General features: G+C 52.9%; 1 protein-coding gene across 2 annotated transcripts in view; it reads left to right on the top strand.

Moving 5' to 3' along the window:
- MYO5B (myosin VB) overlaps positions 1-18,951 on the top strand; it is a 339,470-nt gene that overhangs the window by 257,967 nt on the left and 62,552 nt on the right. For both annotated transcript variants that reach the window (XM_046024282.1, XM_046024281.1), the window contains exons 17-20: positions 1,051-1,137; positions 12,490-12,601; positions 16,638-16,849; positions 17,857-18,013. In XM_046024282.1, coding sequence (XP_045880238.1) covers positions 1,051-1,137; positions 12,490-12,601; positions 16,638-16,849; positions 17,857-18,013 — 568 coding nt within the window. The remainder of the gene's footprint in view (positions 1-1,050; positions 1,138-12,489; positions 12,602-16,637; positions 16,850-17,856; positions 18,014-18,951) is intronic.

Raw genomic sequence — 18,951 nt, 5'->3', positions numbered from 1 at the left:
CTGGAACGGAGCTTGGGATCAGCCAGAAAGAAAGAGGACACTTACTTCCCCCCCCTTCTCTGAGTGGGGCAGTGGTCTTAGCAAAGTACAGAGATTAACTCTAGTTCAGCTGAGTTCTTTCCCCAGGAAGCCCCCACCCCCGATTGCCACAGCCACCCCTGGCTGCTCTCCCCCTGGCTTCTCACTGCACTGGTACTGTGGTTCTCACCTACAGCTTTGTGCACTTCTGTACGCTTCTCTCCCGGGGCGGGGGGGGACTCAGATCATGTCCGACTGCTGACTGTACAGTGCGCTACCCGGTGTACATGTCGGCGGACATCCTGGGTTTTCAGGGCTAAGCAGTTGAGGGGACAGGAGTTGCTGAGGATGTGGCTCATGTCCCTGAAGACCGCAAGATCGGTCTCGGAGTCTTAACCGAGCAGCTCTTGTGACAACAGCCGACCCTGCACACGTGCTGATGTCCTCGCTGCTGGGCGAGCTGCTTTCCCGGGCCGTTAGGTTTCATCTTAGCACTAACCCTAAAAAAGGGGTCCTACTATTACCCCTATTTTATAGGTGAGGGTACTAAGGCCTGAGGAGGTGCTGTTGCCTTCCCCAAGTGACCCACGCAGCTGGTGAGTGACCATGTCCCAGTTCAAACCCAGCTCTGCGGGCCCAAAAATCTCCCCTTTGACTACTGAGCCACGTGCTGCTGGTGGTGGCGAGTGTATATGATTTGGCCTTTGAGCACAGATGGCCCCATGGGTGCAGATAATAAGGGAAGACCCTGGGGAGGAGGCACTGATGGGGCTTGGAAGCCAGACAGAATTCAGTCATGCCACGAGGATGATGACGTATCCCAGGTGAGAACACAAATGTGCACAGGACCGGGGTACTGATATGGCTCACGCGCCTGCCAGTCGTTGCATTTTAGTCAGTGGTTGGCCCCCGACCTTGTGCTCAAGGTGCATGATGGTCTGTGTCTCGGTGCAGGAACAAGTCATCTGTCCCTCTCCAGTTCCATTTCTTTGCCAGCACGGCCGCTCACAGCTTGTCTTACTGTGTTTGCAGCTTTGACCCAAAGAGAGCGGTGCAGCAGCTCCGGGCGTGCGGGGTGCTGGAGACCATCCGAATCAGCGCGGCTGGCTACCCGTCCAGGTAATGCCCTCCTGGGGCAACCGGAGCCTGGCTCCCCAGGGAACCTTTTTACACGCTGTCAGCCAGAGACCCATCCTGTGTGAGGTTCCCGAATGCTAAGGGCCCAAGCAGGATGCTGACAGAGGGGAGAACGTCCTTTTGGCCTGAGAAGCCTGGGAACCCATGGTGGCATCCTCTGGGGAAGCTTTTCCCATTTCAGATTGGCACTGGTCTGGGTGAGGAGCCAGCTAGAGCTGCAGAGGGGATTTCTCCTTTACTCACACCTTGTGCCCTTTACTTTTTTTTTTATACACCTATTCCCTGTCGGAACCATTTTAAAGTGTACAGTTTGGTGGTAAGTACGTTCGTATTTGTGCACCCCTCTCCAGAACTCTTTTCATCTTGCAAAACTGAAACTCTGTGCCCATTAAACACTAAATCCCCGTTTCCTTCCCCCTTCAATGGCTGGCAGCCACCATTCTACTTGGTCTCTGTTTTTGATGACGCTGTAGCCATCTGTGTGGACTCCTACAGTGGTGGGGACCAGCTTTGTTCACGTAGTCTGGTGTCTTTAAGGCTCCCATGTAGCATGGCTCAGAATTCCCTTCCTTTCTGAGGTTGAATACTATTCCATTGTACACGTGGACCACTTTTTGTTTATCTGTCCATTTGTTAATGGACTCCTAGACCTTTTAAAATAGAATCAAATCCATGATGGAACGTATGGTCTTTTTTTTTTTTTAAGATTTTATTTATTTATTTGACAGAGATCACAAGTAGGCAGATAGGCAGGCAGAGAGAGAGAGAGGAGAAAGGAGGCTCCCTGCCAAGCAGAGAGCCCGATGCGGGACTCGATCCCAGGACCCTGAGATCATGACCTGAGCTGAAGGCAGAGGCTTAACCCACTGAGCCACCCAGGCGCCCCATGAACGTATAGTCTTGAATTTAAAAACCACCATCAAGATCTAACTTGCACTGCGGATGGGTCCTCGAGCCACCTAGAGCCTGTTGAAGCCATGTCAGTCCTGGATCCTTTCTAGATGCCTGCGTGCAGTAGGAGGGAGGTGTGGATGGCGACCTGCGAGCTCTCGTGAGGTCGTACCGCGTACCAGCATCTCACAGACTAGGCGTCCTCTGCCGTGAGTTGGAGCTGAGCCAGTGTAGCAGCCCCTGTCCTTGGAAGTCCTGTGTGTGTCAGGAGGTGGAGGGAGCCGGAAACCGGGAGGTGGGCAAGCAGGCCAGGCCTCCCTCCGCCCTCCCTGCCATCTCCAGCTGGAGCTTGGCCACTGCAGTGGAGGAATGCCTTCCTAGCAGCAGGTAGTGACCACGAAACAACGTAACCATCAATAGCTCCCAAGTGCTAGACCTGGGAAGGGACTTAGTGATGGAATTAGGAGTTTGCATTTGATCCGGAGAGTACAAGAACTACCACTGATCTGGAACCTCCAGGCAGCTTTTCAAAACCCAACAGGCTGGAGCATCGTTCCTAACAGTGTGCTCTGGCCCAAGAGGAAGACTCTTCAGTTTGCTTTGAATGATGTCTCTCCCCGCTTAGAAGAAAGACAGGGAGTGTCCTGGGCTCCATCTCCTTTTCTGACCCTCAGGTCTGAACACAGATAGCTGACGGCTCCATGAAGGAGGTGAGCCATGCTTTCCCTTCCCGGGTGAGGGCTCTGCCTGCCTTCTCTTTGTCTGCCCTGCGGGGCCCAGCACCAATGTTTTGACTGAGGGCACGGGCTCAGGCCATGGGCACAGCTGGTCTGTCTCGAGTTGGAGGAACTGTAGTCTAGCCAATCGGATCAACCCTCCGTGGCTGCTCCAAACACAGCACCCAGATCAGACATGGTTCATACAACTTGCAAGTGTGGCAAGGGCCTTAGGGAGCTGCCTGGCCACTGCTTTATAAAGCGTGCTCCCCAGGCAGCCAGGCTCTACCCCTGCTCCAGCTCCCTTATCTGTTGGCCTCCCCCAAAAATGTTCTTTAGTCTACTAGTCGACTCGTTCTGAGAACCAGTCCGCTGGTTCTCAGAACCACTTTGCAGCCGTCAGTGGGTCAGGAAATCAACGTAATGGGTCATGACCGGCATCTTGTTTATTTAATGAAATGACCCAGGATGGAAAAATAGAAGATGGCAATTTGCAGTAGAAAGGGTATTAGAATGTGACCTCCCTTCAGCTTTATATATAGACATGGGTGCGTCATGATGTACAACACGCTTTTGCTGATGAGGCCCATGGAAGGAAGTGAACTGTTCAAGGTCGCTGTGGCTGTGGTCGAGTGAGGACTTAGAACCCCGCTTCCTCTGCCCAACTGTGTGCTTGTTGCCAAGCACCCGACTGCTCACATCGGTGAGAGGCACCATCCAAACGGGGATCAGGGGGGTGAGGAGCAAGGGTGGGCTTTTCTGCGTGCTCCCAGAACTGGGCCCATACCTGAGGCTTGGAGTAAGACTGCACCCTGCTGGCTCTGGCCGGTGCATGGAGGCGCAAACTGCCCAACGGTGCAGGGCCTGGGCCAGAGCCAGAGGAGCCTGGTGGTTGAACCCTTGGCCTTTGGAGTCTGGCGTGGCTTGCATGGTCAGCTCCCATCCTCCTTGGCTGGGCGACCTCAAATGAGTCCATCTCTGAGCCTGGGTTCCCTTATCACTGAGTACTTCCATCACAGGTGGTTGTAGTGAAATAAGGCTTCTAAAGTCCGGCACTCCGTGCTAGGCACTTAAACATTCAATAACATGTTTATCACTCACTCAGATACAAGCAAGAAACTGCATCCTTATGGATACAATTACAGGGTAAAACAGGCCTTTACCAGAAATGTTTAGCTTTATTTTTGTGAAAACCTGGTGTCTGGTCACCTCTAAAGTGCTTTCCAGAGTTCTCTAAGGAATTAAAAAGGTTGGTCTAAGAATTACCTAAGATGCTCCACGTTCAGCTGTTGAGGGTCCTTGTGCAAGAGCCTTGGGGATCATGGGTCCTCGCAGCCACACCTGTGCTGCGCAGCACAGAGACTCCAGGTGAGCGGAGGAGCCCAGGTGCTCCTCTGTCTCTCACTCTAACTGATGCTGCTGGGGGGCTTGGCAGGTGGGAGGCATGAACATTGGGACCATGCCACGTCAGGGGAGAGGAAACAGGGAAGCGTGTGAAAATGAGCTATTCTAGGGCAGCTGAGACCCTGGGGCTCCATCTCAGGATGTAAGGAGCCACCTGTTTACTGGGAACTTTTAACACAATGAGTTGTTTGATAGGACAAGTGCTTTGCAGAGGGTGTGAACCTCTTGTCTTGGAGACCATCCAGCAAAAGCCAAGAGTCTGGGTCTGATGTGATGAGCTCTAGGCTCTGCTTCTAGGAGAGGTCCCCGGGCCTCTCTGTCACCTTGGACTCACCCACCCAACTTGCTTGCAACCTCGCAGTGAAATCAGTGACCGCACGTCCCACCTAAGTTCCTGCTAGTTTGCCGCTATGGTACAGAATCCTCTGTCAGAGGAAGTGGAAGAGGAAGGGGGACAGGATTTCACTCCCATGGTCTTCCCTGAGCTGCTATAGAATGAGAAAGTATTCTTGCCTCCATGTCTCCTCTCCTGTTAACCTGTGGACCTTCTGGCTCTATGCCGATGGCCGGGAGGGAATCAAGGATCTACGTCATGACCTCAGCCCATCAGAAGTTCACAGTCCAGGAGAAGGGATAAAAACCTAAAGCAGAGCAGCATAGAATTAGGCCAAGTCTGGAAGGAAATGTGGCTTCCTGGAGGAGGTGAGGTTTGAGGTGGGCCTCAAAGCAGGGGAGGAGGCTTCAGGTGGACCGGGAGGCAGTGGGATGATTCCACCAGCCCGGAAGCAGCTCCACGTGCAGGCACAAGACGGGACGATAACATCTCTTGCCCAGCGATCCAGAAAGAGACCTTCTCTGCCAGTCAGTCCTCATTCGTTCTTCCTGTTCAGTCTCCCAGTTTTAGCAGGCCAGACTGGCTTATGTCCTCATTCAGACCTCCCCTGCCTTGGCTGCGGAGAGAGCACACTGCCTCCAGGTTCTTGGACCTACCTGGGAAACGGCCTTTCCTGCCGTGCGTTCCACCTGACTCCATCACTGCCGGCAATGCTGACGGGCCCGCAGACTCACGTCCTGTGGGGCAGCCGATGGGTGTCCTTCTGCCGTCCTGATCGATTCACACTTCTTTCTAGTACCTAATCACAAGGGCATCTGTACCTTTTGTTTTCATAATTGCAAGTATTGTGGTGAGTGTAGGGAGGGAAGGAAAAAAAACCTGGTATTTTCTGCTCCACAAAAAATGTTACCTAATGCTGTGATTTACACATTTGGGCTTGGGTCCAGAGTGCTGCCTTGCCTCTGCTGTCTTAGCAGATTTTGCTGAGGCCTCAGAGGGAGGATCCCCTCCCCAAATGGCCATTTGAAGTGTTCTCTTTCGGAAAGAAGTGCCATGGTTTTACGGCACTTTTGTTGGTGTTGCCATAGTGCTGAAGCCTCCATATTGTTTCATTTTGATGCTAATCCCCTCTCCCAGAGCCAAGGCACCCAGGGTGGCCTTTCTTTGAAAGCTGAGCAGTGGGGAGAGGGCTGGGAGCAGAGCTACCGAGCCCATGATCTTGTGAGTCCACACATTGCCCGTCTGCACCTGCCAGTCACAGCATTTGGAGGGAGCTCACCACTTAAACCTCTCCCTTACTGCTTTGTCCCGGAGGCTGGGGTGTCCGCCGTATCCGGGGATAAAGCAGACAAGGTGGCACGGCTACTGTGTACCCATCAAGGTGTTAGCTTTTGAAGCTAGCAAAAGCGTAACCTCACAATGTAGAGCCGAGCACCCATTTTGTTAGCCTGACTTTGGGAGACCTTTGGGAGCCCCGAGGGGCCTGAGCAGGCTGGGGGCTCGTCTCAGAAAGAATTCGCCTCCATGGGGCTAGAACTCCAGACAGCAACATGATTTCACTTGATTTAGCTTGTCAGGTGACACGATTTTGCAGAGCTATTGCCCAACGAAACTTCAGCGGCTTCTTTGAGGAGGAGGGACTACAATCCAGAACATTTTCCTACGCTTCTCCAATTTAAGTGGCCAAAGGGCACACGCCAACTCTTTCCAGGGAAGAAGACGGCAAAGAGGAAGAATGCATGGCCCGGGATCCCAGGGACTCACGGTGAAATGTCCGGAGGCCGCTTCCCCGGGAGCCCATGCAGAGGCCAGCCCTTTGCAGCCGAGATTTCAGGCCAAGTTCCTGCATCCAGCCTACTGATGCCCTGGGTGCAGGACACGTAGCCCCATTCTGAAGCGAACACGTGCCCAGTGCCCCCCAAGCCCTGCCAGCCCAGGAGGACGCACACGGAGTGGTGGGCTGGCGACAGCTCTCTGGAGACCCCTCATCCCACCCTCAGCCTCTATGCTTGTCTATTTTTATCTGCCTAAGAGTTGTGGCTCTCTGAGAGTCTGATTGAAAATGAAAATGTATCATTCCGTTTGAAATGCGCTGCCGTGGCTAAGAAATGTGGCCGTTAGCACACACAGAAAGCATGGTGCTGAATGCGGGTCTGGGAAGAGCCGCTGGGCCATCGTCACCGTCACCTGGCTCCCGGCTGCCCCCACCCACCGTGTTCTGTGCCTGTACGATGCTCGGTCTGGGGTAGGGAACAGGGGACGTGTTCAACGCAGCTTTGTGTCCCAGAGGATTTGTGAAGCAAACGCCATTTAACCACGAGGCACATGTTGTGGGAGGACGACCTGAGTATGCAAGGTTTATATGTAAAAACAAAACGCCTAAATCTTCCATGCGTCTCCTCTAACTCGGAAAAACTCAGCGGCACCGACCGAAAAGACTTGTCATTTGCTCGCCTCCCGTCCCTTGGCCGCCACGTGCACAAAACACAGGACCGTGGAAGGAGGGTGGAGTCTGGAGAAGTTGCTCAGTCCGCCTGCCCATTTAGCCAGGACTAAAGACCCATCGTCGCTTGTGTTGCGATTAAAAACCCCACCAAACTAGTAACGCAGAACTTACTTTGGTGCGAAGCCGTTCTTGCCCGCGATCTCACAGCCCTTCTTTGTGGCTCTTGTGCCTGATGGCCGCGCGCTCTCCCTTGGGCTGGAGTCTGCCCCAGGGTCCTCGGCGGGGCTGCTCCTCACGGCCACCGGGCAGCTGGCCTGCACACGCGCCCTGCCTTGCAACTCTCCGTCGGAGGAGACTGTGGGCTGCGGGTCAGCTGCAGCCCCTTGGCTGTCTCTGGGCCCTGCCAACACGGAGGATTTCTGCTCCTCGCTTTATAACTCGGTTCCAGCTCCGAGCCAGTGGGTAAGAATTAGTTTCCCTCCCTCGGCAGCAAAGCTTAGCAACCTTCAGACCCGGGTCACCTCTGACTCTGAGGCTGTGTTTCCCAGGATGTACGTGGGGACAGCGGGGAAGGCAAGTAGAAGCTAATCAGCATTGATGTGAATGGTGGGCCCACACCCTGCTGCGTTTGCGCTGGGAGCCCCTTCGCTGCATCAGTGCTGAAATAATGATGAGTCCCAGGTTTCATGTACTGCCTTACAAAGGCCCTCCCCAAATCTCATTTGTTCATCACACTGACTTTTAAAAAATGAGATATAATTTATGTACGATAAAAATACCTTTTAAAGTAGGCAATCCTAGAGTGGTTTTCATTATGTTCCCAGCATCGTACAACCATGACTACCAGTTACAGAGTGTTTTATCACCCCGGAGGGAACCCCTGTTCCTGTTAGTGGTCACTGCCTCTTTCCCCCTCCTCCCAACCCTGGCAACCACGGACTTTCTCTTTCTCTAAATTTGTCTACTCTGGACATTTCAAACCAATGGAAGCCTATGATAAGTGACTTTTTGTGTTATCTGGGTTTTAACACGTACCAGAACTTTATTTTTTTATGTTGCCTAATACCATCCTGTTGTAAGGATACACTGGGTTTTATCCATCGGTCAATGGACATTTGGGTTATTTCCGCTTTGGGGCAGGTATGAATCATGCTGTTCTGAATATCCATGTGTGTATTTTTGTGTGAACATATATTTTTCTTTCTCTTCATGATATACCTGGGAGTGGGAATGCTGGCTGGCATGGTAACTCTGTTTACCCTTTTGAGGACCCGCCAGTTACCCCCATGGTTGCACCATTTTATGTTTCCACCAGCACTGGATGTGGCTTCCTGTTTCTACACATTCTTGGCAACATTTGTTATTGTCTGTCTGTTTCGTTATAGCCATCCTAGGGGGTGTCAAGTGCTATCCCATTTTGATTTGGGTTGATGATTAATCATCAACCAATGATTATTGGATGATTAATGGATTAATTACTGGATAATTAATGATGTGTGTCTTTTCGTGTGCTTGTTGGCTATTTGTATACCGTCTTTGAAGAAATTATTCAGATTTTTTGTCCATTTTTTAACCGGGTTATTTGTCCCTTTGGTGCTGTGGGAGTTTTTTATATTTTCGAGATATTAGTTGCATATCGGATAAGACTTGCAAACATGCTCGCTGTTTTCACCCTCATGATAACCTGACCTGCCATCTTGAAGGGTTCTTCCTGGGGCCTCTTAGAGTTTGTTTTTCCAGCCAATCCTGCCTGAGGGAATATGTCCAAGAGAAGGGAAGTACACAGCGCGATCACTTTGACTGTTCTCCATCTGTTCGCAGCCATCCACTGAGGACCGCTCAGGGAGGCACGTTCTCTAGAATGTTCGCACATGCAGATGGTTACATCCATTATGGGGCACTAGATAGCAACTTAGTCGACCAGAACATCACCCTACTGTGTTTGTTCCACCACGCACAGCAGCTGTGTTCACCACATGCTGTCTCGAGCCTGAGGAGCTTAGTGTAAGGAAGCACCTTTCCGACCTTGCCTCTGCCTCTGATCTCCCCATTCTCACCAGGAGCGATCCTAGGCCCTGGGCTTTCACCCCACACCTGGCTGTGACTACTCTACCAGGTGGGCACATCTCCCTAGCCGGCCGGGGTCATGCAGGCCTTGTTTCCACAGGAAGCACAGCACTGAAGTCCAGGACATTCGGCCAAGCCCCTTGCCTAGGACTCCAAATCCAGGGAGAGTGGGGCTGAGTGCATTCTGTCCCTGAGGCCGCTGGGACTCCATGTAGCCCAGGGCTGAGGCCACAGCGGGGGCCTAGTAACAGACTAAGAATGGGCCCTCTTCTCCCACTGTTAATGTGATGTGGAACGGAGGAGCAGCCAGGCCTAGGACTGGCTTAAAAGACCTGTCCAGGCCAGTGAATCACACAGCCATAGTGTAAGTGGGAGAAGACCTGTCCAGGGCCACCTGAGGAGGGCGGAAAGCACGAACAGAAGCAGTGGACTTAGACTGTGGAGGAAGATGGCAGGCATGGTTGGTTGGTCTCAAGATGGTGGTTTTCTGGGCTAGAACTATGTTCTATAGGAAACATTCTGCAGGTATTTGCAAACATGTTTGCGTATCGCAAGGAATGGCGTGGTAAGGAATGGCCTGAAGAGGCTCTTTGTCTGTTGGAGCACAAAAGGATCGTCCTGCTCCAAAGCCAATAAATAGTGTTCTTTTCAAGAAACACTAGTAGAACGTAAAGGTCTAACATTGGGATTCCAACCTCTTTATTGGTCAGGAAAATACCCATTCTTTTAAAATGTAAGTAACTATGTAGGAAGATACCGTGTTAGGGGCTGAAAAGTTTAAAAACGTATCCTAGCCCGGCCAGAGGAGGCTAGAGTCGAGCAGAGAAGCTAACACATGTACAAAAACTAGCTTTTAGAGAAGGCATAAAGCTCTGTATCTCACAGGGAAACAGGAATCGTTAAAATGCTCTGGGAGGGAGCAATTTGTGGTCGTGGATTACTTCATGGGGAAATCCTGGACATGCTGTGGTCCTACAGAGGGGTCTTTCCCAGTTTTTACATGGCCACAAAAAAATCTCCATCCAGATGTCCCTACCAAATCAGGAAGTTCTCTGAAGAAATTCAATTTTTTTGAAAAACAATCACAAACTCTGATTAGCTTCACTTGGGAGGTCTCTCTTCACAAGTGATGGGGCCTTTCCTGCAAGGCCTTTCTCTCTAAATGCACAGAGGCCCACAGAAAAGAGAATCCCCATTTCATTCTGGGCCCTCAGCTGAAGGACACTCGTACACACCCAGCTCCCATGGTGGCCGTGTGCTCCTCGCGAGGGAGAGCCCGCCCCGGCCCCCGCAGCAGATGGCTTGGCTTCTTCGGCCGCCTTCCTCCTGCATCAGTACCACCCTGGAGCAGTGAAGCCTTTGTAAGGAAAGGGGCAGGGGTCAGGCAGGCAGGGAGGGTCACTTGGATGGGGGGGGGAGTTTTCTAAGCTCTCCACATGCATGAACTCCTTGGCCCCCACCATGCTGGAGGTACTTCGTGAGGTGGGGGGTGGTCTCTCCATTTCGGAGAGCTCCACGTGGGATGAGTCCAAAACTTGCCTGAGGTCACAAGGCCAGGCCGCGTCGGAGGAGGCCTCCATGCTTCTGTACCCCAAGCTTGTTCTGGACCCGCCTGGATGTGTGCCGTCGCATCTCCCTACTGTCTTGTTTCCTTGAGCCCGTAACCTCCCTGAGTTCTGGAACTGTCAGCAGTAAGAAGTCTTCAAATTAGAACCATTTAAGGTTTTCAGCCCAGCTAAATGCTGCTCTGATTATTTCCCCCGGAGAAATTGCAAACTCGTCGGGAGAAATAAGATGAGTACACAAATAACTATTGCAGGGAGGGGAGGTGCCCTCGGAAAGTCATCCAGAAAGTGCTGAGCGGCCTTTGCGGGACAGCCCACGCCTCCCTGAGCGGGCGGGAACAGCGGCTTGGAGGAGCCACTGGTGGACGACTGGGCGTGAGGGCCGAGAAGACTTGGACCCTGGTTAGAAATTTCTACCAAACCAAGGGAAGCGGTGACCAAGGTGGCGGAGAGGCAGGAGCTCAGTCTGGGTTTTCCTTTGCCTCCCAGGGCACTGAGAACGGCCTGGGAGGGAAGGGGGACCCGAGGCCCACACTGGCAGGCGGTTGTGGAGCGCAAGGAGAGGCAGTCTGGAAGAACAAGCCTCCCGGGCACGTGGTGTGCCCCCCTGCCACAGGACTACCTAATATCAGTGCTCAGTTTTTCACAGGAAACCTCTAGAGGACCCCCTCCCTTAAAGGCAAACGTGCTCTGGGAGAAGGGGTTCGATCACTCCCAGTTAGTACTTTATAGAATGAGAGACCATCACTCTGCGAGGCCCCAGGTGATGGTAAGTGGTAGATGCACAACCTTAAAGCAGCACCTAACTGGTTTTTATGCGGGCGACGAGGACCGCACGTGTGCCTGGGGACAGGCTGCGGGCCGTACCTCCTGGTGCTTCCGAAGGGGTGAGTGGGGGCTGATGGGGACCTCTGCTGAGGACACAGAACGGGGTGAGGGGAGGGCTGGAGGGCCAGCTTCCCCCTTCACAGGGGTCTGGATTGGGAGCTGAGGCTCCGTAGAGCAGCATAGCGTGGGAACAGAACGTGCAGTGACCTGAGGCAATTGTGAGCCTCCCCCGACCCCAGGTCAGGAACCAGGAGAGAGAGCGTGAACATCTCTATGAAGGGAAAGGGGCTGGACCCCTTTCTAGAACTAGAAATAGCTCACTCATTGAAAAGCTTGCATTTGTTTAAGTAGAGCTCTCCTCAGAGGCCAAGGGACAGACCTAAGGCCCTCTGGAAGATTCCCTTCCAGAACCTACCAGAGCACACTTGCTGAAGAGGTAGTGGGACTAGAAGAGCTCTTCAATTTTTATTTTCTTATGTGAGTTGCTGAACGTTTCCTTCACAGCAGGCTCGTATTTCTCTAATGCACGGCAGGAGCGGGGAGGAGGGACTCCTAAGGGAAATGAACTTTGGGGAGAAAAAGGGTTCCTTCTATGGTATGCCAGACTGTGTGAACAGCGTTGTTCCTTGGGGTTAGAATATCACTTTTTAGTGGCTAATGTTTACTTTTCTACATTTTTAAAAAGTTTTCAATGAGAAATATTAATGTCATAAGAAAAAACCAACATTTAAAAACCAGGCCGCCTTCCCGGCAAGGTTCCTCCTCCAGCAGGGTAGCAGAGTGCCCCGTGTCTGCGTGGGCAGAAGCCCTGTAAGTTGTTTCGGCCTCTGGTCGGTCCTTCCAGAGCGATCTGCAGACGCCTCCCTTTCCCTCTTCCACTCATGATTGTGTAATTCAGCCACACACTGAAATTCTCAGAGGGACTGGAGGAAGACCAGCCCCTGGAATGTTTTTTGCTGCTCTGAGAACAGCTTTGTGCCGGGAGTTGTGACCCCATGGGGTGGGCACGGTCTGTGACGGCCTGTGGCCCTTGTGTGGCTGAGAGGCAGGACACGTCGCCTGACGCACCTGCTTTCCCTCCAGGTGGGCTTACCATGACTTCTTCAACCGGTATCGAGTGCTGGTCAAGAAGAGAGAGCTCGCCAACACAGACAAAAAGGCCATCTGCAGGTCTGTCCTGGAGAACCTCATCAAGGTGAGCTAGGCTTACCCCTGGAGGCTTACCCGGGATGCCCAGAGAACTGGGGAGTGGGGGCTTCACAGCGTGCTCTGGTCTTCATCCTTCCTCTTAAAACTGTTTGAGATGTTCATCTGTTTCCCAACATCAGCAATTGTAAAAGAGAAGTCCCTTCATGTATATAGAGTACTTCCTACCTTTTTTCACATCTCTGCACATGTAGAAAGTAAAAAAATGTTTGCACAACACCTTGGGGTTTGCTGCTGGCCCAGGACTCTGGCTTCTCCAAAGCCCAAGGTTCTGTAGTTCTGCCCACAATGCCCCTGTCTGCACCGCACAGCTGCCCAGGGGCTCCAGTCTGGAACCCAGGCACAGCTGGGAAGTTAGCGGTTGGGAAAACAGGTGTGCTTCTCATATCTTCTCACTGCCTAACTGGCCTCAGACCTTCCCCCAGACGCTTGTTGTAAATAAGGCAAAGGCTACAGTTAAAACAACCCGAACTCAAACCTGAGTCTTGATTTTGGAGCTACTTTGTGGCCTCTTGGTGGGACAGATCCGAAATACCAGGATTCCGGGATTGCAGCAGGGCGTGGCCCAGGTGGTCTCAGTAAAGGGTATGTCAAACTCCTTCCCTTTCAGAAGGTAGTGTAACGGAGAGAACTACATCCAAAAAATGGCAGAATCCCAGTACAGCTCACCCTCAGACAACGTGGGCATTAGGGGTACCGCTACCCCCATCCCACTGCAGTAGAAAAGCCACGTATACCTTAGGGCTTCCTGAGACTGAACTACCAGTAGCCTACGGCTCACCAGAAGCCTGGGGCATGGTGCCCTGTTTGGAGACACATGGATCCTTTATTACCAAGGACAATGCTTGTGTTAATGCCCCCAGCCCCTAGCTGGAAGCACCGAGCCCAACACAGAAGGAACATTTGTAGAATGGATGAACTAAGTGAATTCCCTAATGAAAAATTACATGAATGTGTGCTGTTTCCTTCGGCTGAAAGGCCTTTCTCCTCTTCTGTTGGTCTGCCTAGGTTCTTCCCTCCCTCGCAGCTGGGCTCTTAGCATGCCTTCTGGTCTGTGAAGCCAGTTCTGACCTCCCAGGTGGAGTTAGTGACCCCTACCTTTATTGGCCAACAGTGCTCACTCTCTGTCCTATCACTGCATCTGTCCCCTTGTCTTGCAATCAAGAGTTTGTCATTTTCCTGGACTGGGAACACTGAAATGGCAGGGATCCTGTTGTCTTTGTGTTCCTGGCACCGTTATTGGTTCTCAGGGGCTCTGAGTTCACGCCGGTGGCTGCATGGGTGACGAACGAGGTGGGCCTGTCATGAATGTCACCTGCCAGTAGTGGCTCGTGGTTATGAAGCACCCAGGAGTCCCTTTCCTGACTGCTTCACGTACCTGCCTCAGCTAATCCTCACGGTGCCTCATGAGGAAGATACAGGCATCATTCCCCATTTTACAGATAAGAGAACTAAGGAGTAAAAAGCTGATAAAGATTGCCCAAGGCGTTACAGGTACACCTACTCAACACCCCCCCCCCCCCTTGAGCCAGTCTAAGCGATGAATGTCACTGCGCGTAATTATCCTTTCTGGAGAAGGACTTGGGATCAGTGCTTCAGGACTTCTCCACAGACCTTATATTCCATCTGTTTCCCTCACCCCTGTTCCGCAGGGACTGTGCAAACAGCCTTCATCTCACTGTGAGTTAGTTCTTGAATCCCACCTGTGATGTACCACATTCTTTATGTGCTCTACCCTGGAGTGGTGGCTGGGAGGCCCCCAGAGGAAGAGCACGATGCTCGAACCTGCCCCCCAGGACCGCTGATCCCGGACCTGATTGTGGACCTCTCTGCAGGGAGTCCGATCATGGGAGCCTGAACCTTGATCGTGACAGGGGAGCAGAGTCTTTCTAGCAAGGACTTTCAGGGAATGCACAGGGAACTCCGTCCGTGAGTGTGTGAAGAGCAGACTGGGTCACAAAAGGGGCCTGGTGCCGTGAGAGACCACTGCCCGGGACTCCTGGGGCTCGGTATTTCCGGTGAGACCTTGAACAAGTCACCTCACCGCTGCAGACGCTAGTTTTGCTGTCTGTGAAATAACAAGGGTGGCTTGGGATGGTTGCTGAGATTCCTTTCTGCTCCTTCAGTCTGGAATTGTAGGAGAAGCTTCTCGGGAGAGGACCCCTGATGGCCTGGTATGTGAGTAGTGGAGTCCGCATGTTCTCGGGGTTAGAGCAAGCAGATCCAGGGCAGGACGTGTGCTCAGGACACAGGTGCTGAGGGAGCGTGGCAATCAGTCTAACTGACTGGTTGCCGAGGTAGAACTTTCAGAAGGATCCTTATTTGTGAAAACAGTGGCTTCACAACCAGATCACACGCTTCCTGGTGGCTTTTCCAGATTAGGAAATAAACGTGTGTACTCTGGTTCCCGGGGTGCACCAGGCTCCCCCCCGGCCTTGGCGCGGTTAAAGCCCAAGCAGCCGGGCTTCATTCTGACTGCCAGGGTGGAGCCGCCCACCCTGGCCCTGCCCCTGCCCCTGCCCCACAGAGAAGCGGCCCTGCCAGCAGGGCGGTGAGGAGGGCAGGACCTTGGCTGCCTGGAGGCTTCCCACCCTGATCCAGCCCTGTTCCTCATAGCATCTGCTGGGGCCCTTTAGGTGCACGGCCCTGAGCAGAGGCAGGGATAAGAGCCAGACCCACCCCTCGCCCCTCCCAGCTTCACCTGTGGCCTGGCTGTGAAGGAGACCCTCAGAGACGGCTTAGACAGCCCCTTCGTCCCAGTGCGAGGAGCCCATACACAGTAGTGATTCAGCATTACTGCAGAGCCATTGGTCAACCTGAAACATTCTCCTGTGTGTGTGTGTTTTCTTTAGACCTTAGCTCCTCCTTCCTTATAGTCTCCATGCCAGTGAATAAAATTAGAAGTTTATTTCCAAAGGGTACTCGGTTACAGTGGGTTAATTCTCAAGGGTTCTATCCCAGGCTTGTGCACAAGCACACTGCTGGGTCATCCTCGTTCCTTATCCATGGGGGTGAGCATGGGGAAGGGTAATTAATTTGAATCTAAGGAGATAAAATTAAGACAGTAATTATATGTCAAAAATATCTCAAATATAGTCTGAAATCAAATAAAAATTTGGAGGGTTATTTGCAATCTGGAATTATGCATACAACAGGGTGGTTGTTTGAGGATAATCTTTTTTTTATATATATATTTTATTTATTTGACAGAAATCACAACTAGGCAGAGAGGCAGGCAGAGAGAGAGGAGGAAGCAGGCTCCCTGTGGAGCAGAGAGCCCGATGTGGGGCTCGATCCCAGGACCCTGGGATCATGACCTGAGCTGAAGGCAGAGGCTTTAATCCACTGAGCCACCCAGGTGCCCCGAGGATAGTCTTTTTTAAATGAACCAAGAGGTCATTTCCGTGTTCAGAGCACCGCCAGGGACTCTGCATCTCAGTTGTGTGCTGTGGCCTGCAAGGCCTTTGTTGATTAGCTTCTCCTGCCAGCCTCCCTCGTTTCCTCCACGCTTAACCACCCTGGCTGTCCTGTTCCTCAAACGCACCTCACTTTTGGCTGCCACAGGACATTTGCATATGCTTTGCTCATCTACTGAAACTTTCTTCTTCTATGTTTTCCCGAGGCTGCCTCCTTGAGTTTATTCAGGTTTTTGTTCAGATATCATTTCCAGAGAAATGCCTTCCTGGATTATCCTATTTAAACCCCCCATCCCCATCCCACCTATAAAGTCCCCAGTTTTAGTGTCTTTGTAATCTTCACTACTCCCTGAAAACTTACTCAGCCTTTGCTGTCTTCTGCTCTCACCATGATGTCAGTTGCTTGAGTGTAGGCTTCTTGCTCCCTGCTGCACCCTGGACACCTTAGCACCCTGAGTCTAACAGAAGGGACTTAGCCTGCTCAGTGGATGCTAAGAGTGTGTATCCAAGAGCAGGGGTACACGAGCTCTGGCAAGGGAATTCTGCCCCGAAGAACTGGGTTGGTAGGGTGTGTTGCCTCACTGGTGCTTCCCTCCCTGCCTTGTAAAGGATCCCGACAAGTTCCAGTTTGGCCGCACCAAGATCTTCTTCCGGGCAGGCCAGGTGGCCTACCTAGAGAAGCTTCGTGCCGACAAGTTCCGGGCAGCCACCATCATGATCCAGAAGACAGTCCGTGGCTGGCTACAGAAGGTGAAATACCGCAGGGTGAAGGCGGCTACCTTAACTCTGCAGAGGTTCTGCCGAGGACACCTGGCCCGCAGGTGAGCTGAGCTGGGGCACACCTGGAGAGCAGAATGGGGGAGGGAGGGTGGGGAGGCCTAGCTGGTTGGCCTTTCTCAGCCTAGTTAGAGTGGTTCTGTCTGCACCCCAGCTTTCTCCCAGGAGCTGGGCACCTGTGTCCCGTGCCCTTCTCACCTGAGGGAATAAGTCGAGTTCCAAGTCTCTTGCTTCCCCAGTCTGTCCCCATCCTGCCAGCACTAACCTAGGACTGGCTGCATTTGCCACAAAGCCACCATTTCCCCTTTGCCTAAATCCCAATGTAATCTTTTAGAAAAAGAGACAAATTCCGCCTTTCATAGCTTCCACTCAGCTTCATGATTTGTAGCACCAGTTTCCAAATATCTTGCCAATTTCGTAATTAGAGCTGGAAAGATCTCTGGAGGTCCTGTTTAAGAGTTGTTCTGTGGAGCCGGTGCTGAGGGTGCGACTTGTCTGAACACCTCCAACTACCCAGGGGTGGAGCCTGGAGGCCAGTCCAGCCCCCTGGCCTAGCCCAAGCCCAGTGCCCCGGCCCAGCACCTCAACCCAGCACCGCAGCTCAGTGCCCTGGCCCAGCACCAACTCCCTTCAGCAGGCAGGGTGCAGCTGGGGGGCTCCTTCCTCCTCTGGGGCTCTGCTAGATGATATTGGAGGGCTCTTCTAGCTTTTAACTCGTGGCTCGTGGGGATACGGGGGACAGACAGAAGCGCAAACACGCCGTGTCGTCAGGGGCTGCCCAGGTTGGAGTGAGGGGCTCGTGGCAGCCAAGGGAGCAGATGGGGATCATGGAGCTGGTCACACTCTGACTCCTGAGACCACATGGAGGAAGCTCGTTCTGCTGTCGAGAGCCTGAGCTTCTGGGGCCATGGTGTTGCTGCATCCTGTCAGAGTGGTTCCAGCTGGCGGGGCCAAGAGCATGCAGGCAGGGCTGAATGGGGAGATGCTCGCATTCAAAGAAAGGGCCACGAGGCCTGCCTCAGTGGGGCCCGCCCGTCCTCTCCGTCCCCAGGCTAGCGGAGCAGCTGCGGAGGACCCGAGCGGCTGTCGTGTTCCAGAAGCAGTACCGCATGCAGAGGGCCCGCCTGGCCTACCAGAAGGCACGCAGGGCCGCTGTCATCATCCAGGCCTTCACCCGCGGCATGCTGGTGCGGAGAAGCTACCGGCAGGTGAGTAGCCGCCCGGGGGACTTGCAGGCGGCCGGCTGAGGACCAGCGCCGCAGGCATCTGGGGGGCTCGGTCGGCCAAGCGTCCTGACCCCGGGGTCCTGGGATCCTCCTCCGGGAGTCTGCTGCTCCTTCTGCCCGTCCCCCCACTCATGCTCCTGCTGGATCGCTCTGAAAAATACGTAAATAAGATCTTTTTTAAAAAGAGAACTAAAGCAGCAGCAAATAGATTGTCACCACTACGAACATTTGTAGGCTGCTCCTAACTTTCTTCTAAGTGATTTCACACCTTTGCTTCCAGCCACGAGGTGTGGTGTATTAGGGTTTTCCAGAGACGTGGAACCCATAGGAGACGTGCAAGGGTGCATGTGTGTGTGAGTGTGTGTGTATACATATGTGGAGATTCTCAGGAAATTCCCCACTGTTATGGAGACCAGGAGGTCCCACAGTCGGCCGTCCACCAGCTGGAGGGCCAGGAAAGCCAGTGATGTCACACAGCCCAAGTCTGAAGGCCTGAGACCCAGGGAGGCGGATGGTATGAATCTCCGTCTGAGAGCAGGAAGAGATGAGATGTTCTAATTCAAGCAGCGAGGCAGGAGAAAAGGGATGAATTCCTCCTTTCTCTGCCTTTAGTTCTCCTCAGACCCCGAGAGATGATGCCCTCCCACCCTGGGGAGGGGAGTGCACTGACTCAAATGCTCATTTCATCTAGAAACAGCCCCACAGAGGCAGTGTTTAATCTGGGCACCCTGAAATCAGTCAAGTCAAGGTGTGACCGTAACCATCATGGGTAGGACGGGTGCACATCATTGTGCCCCTTGTACAGCTGAGCTTCTTGGGGAAGCTGTCACCTGGCCAGGGGCACTCGGTCAGCCAGTGGCAGAGCCTGGTGACCTGTGTTGGGCTCACTCAGACATGAGAGCAGGGGGCAATAGTGGGCA

The sequence above is a fragment of the Meles meles genome, chromosome 12, assembly GCF_922984935.1.
Source record: "Meles meles chromosome 12, mMelMel3.1 paternal haplotype, whole genome shotgun sequence".
In the NCBI taxonomy this organism is placed as follows: Eukaryota; Metazoa; Chordata; class Mammalia; order Carnivora; family Mustelidae; genus Meles; species Meles meles.
Note: the sequence above shows the minus strand (reverse complement) of the source record. Positions and strands in the feature narration are given on the sequence as shown.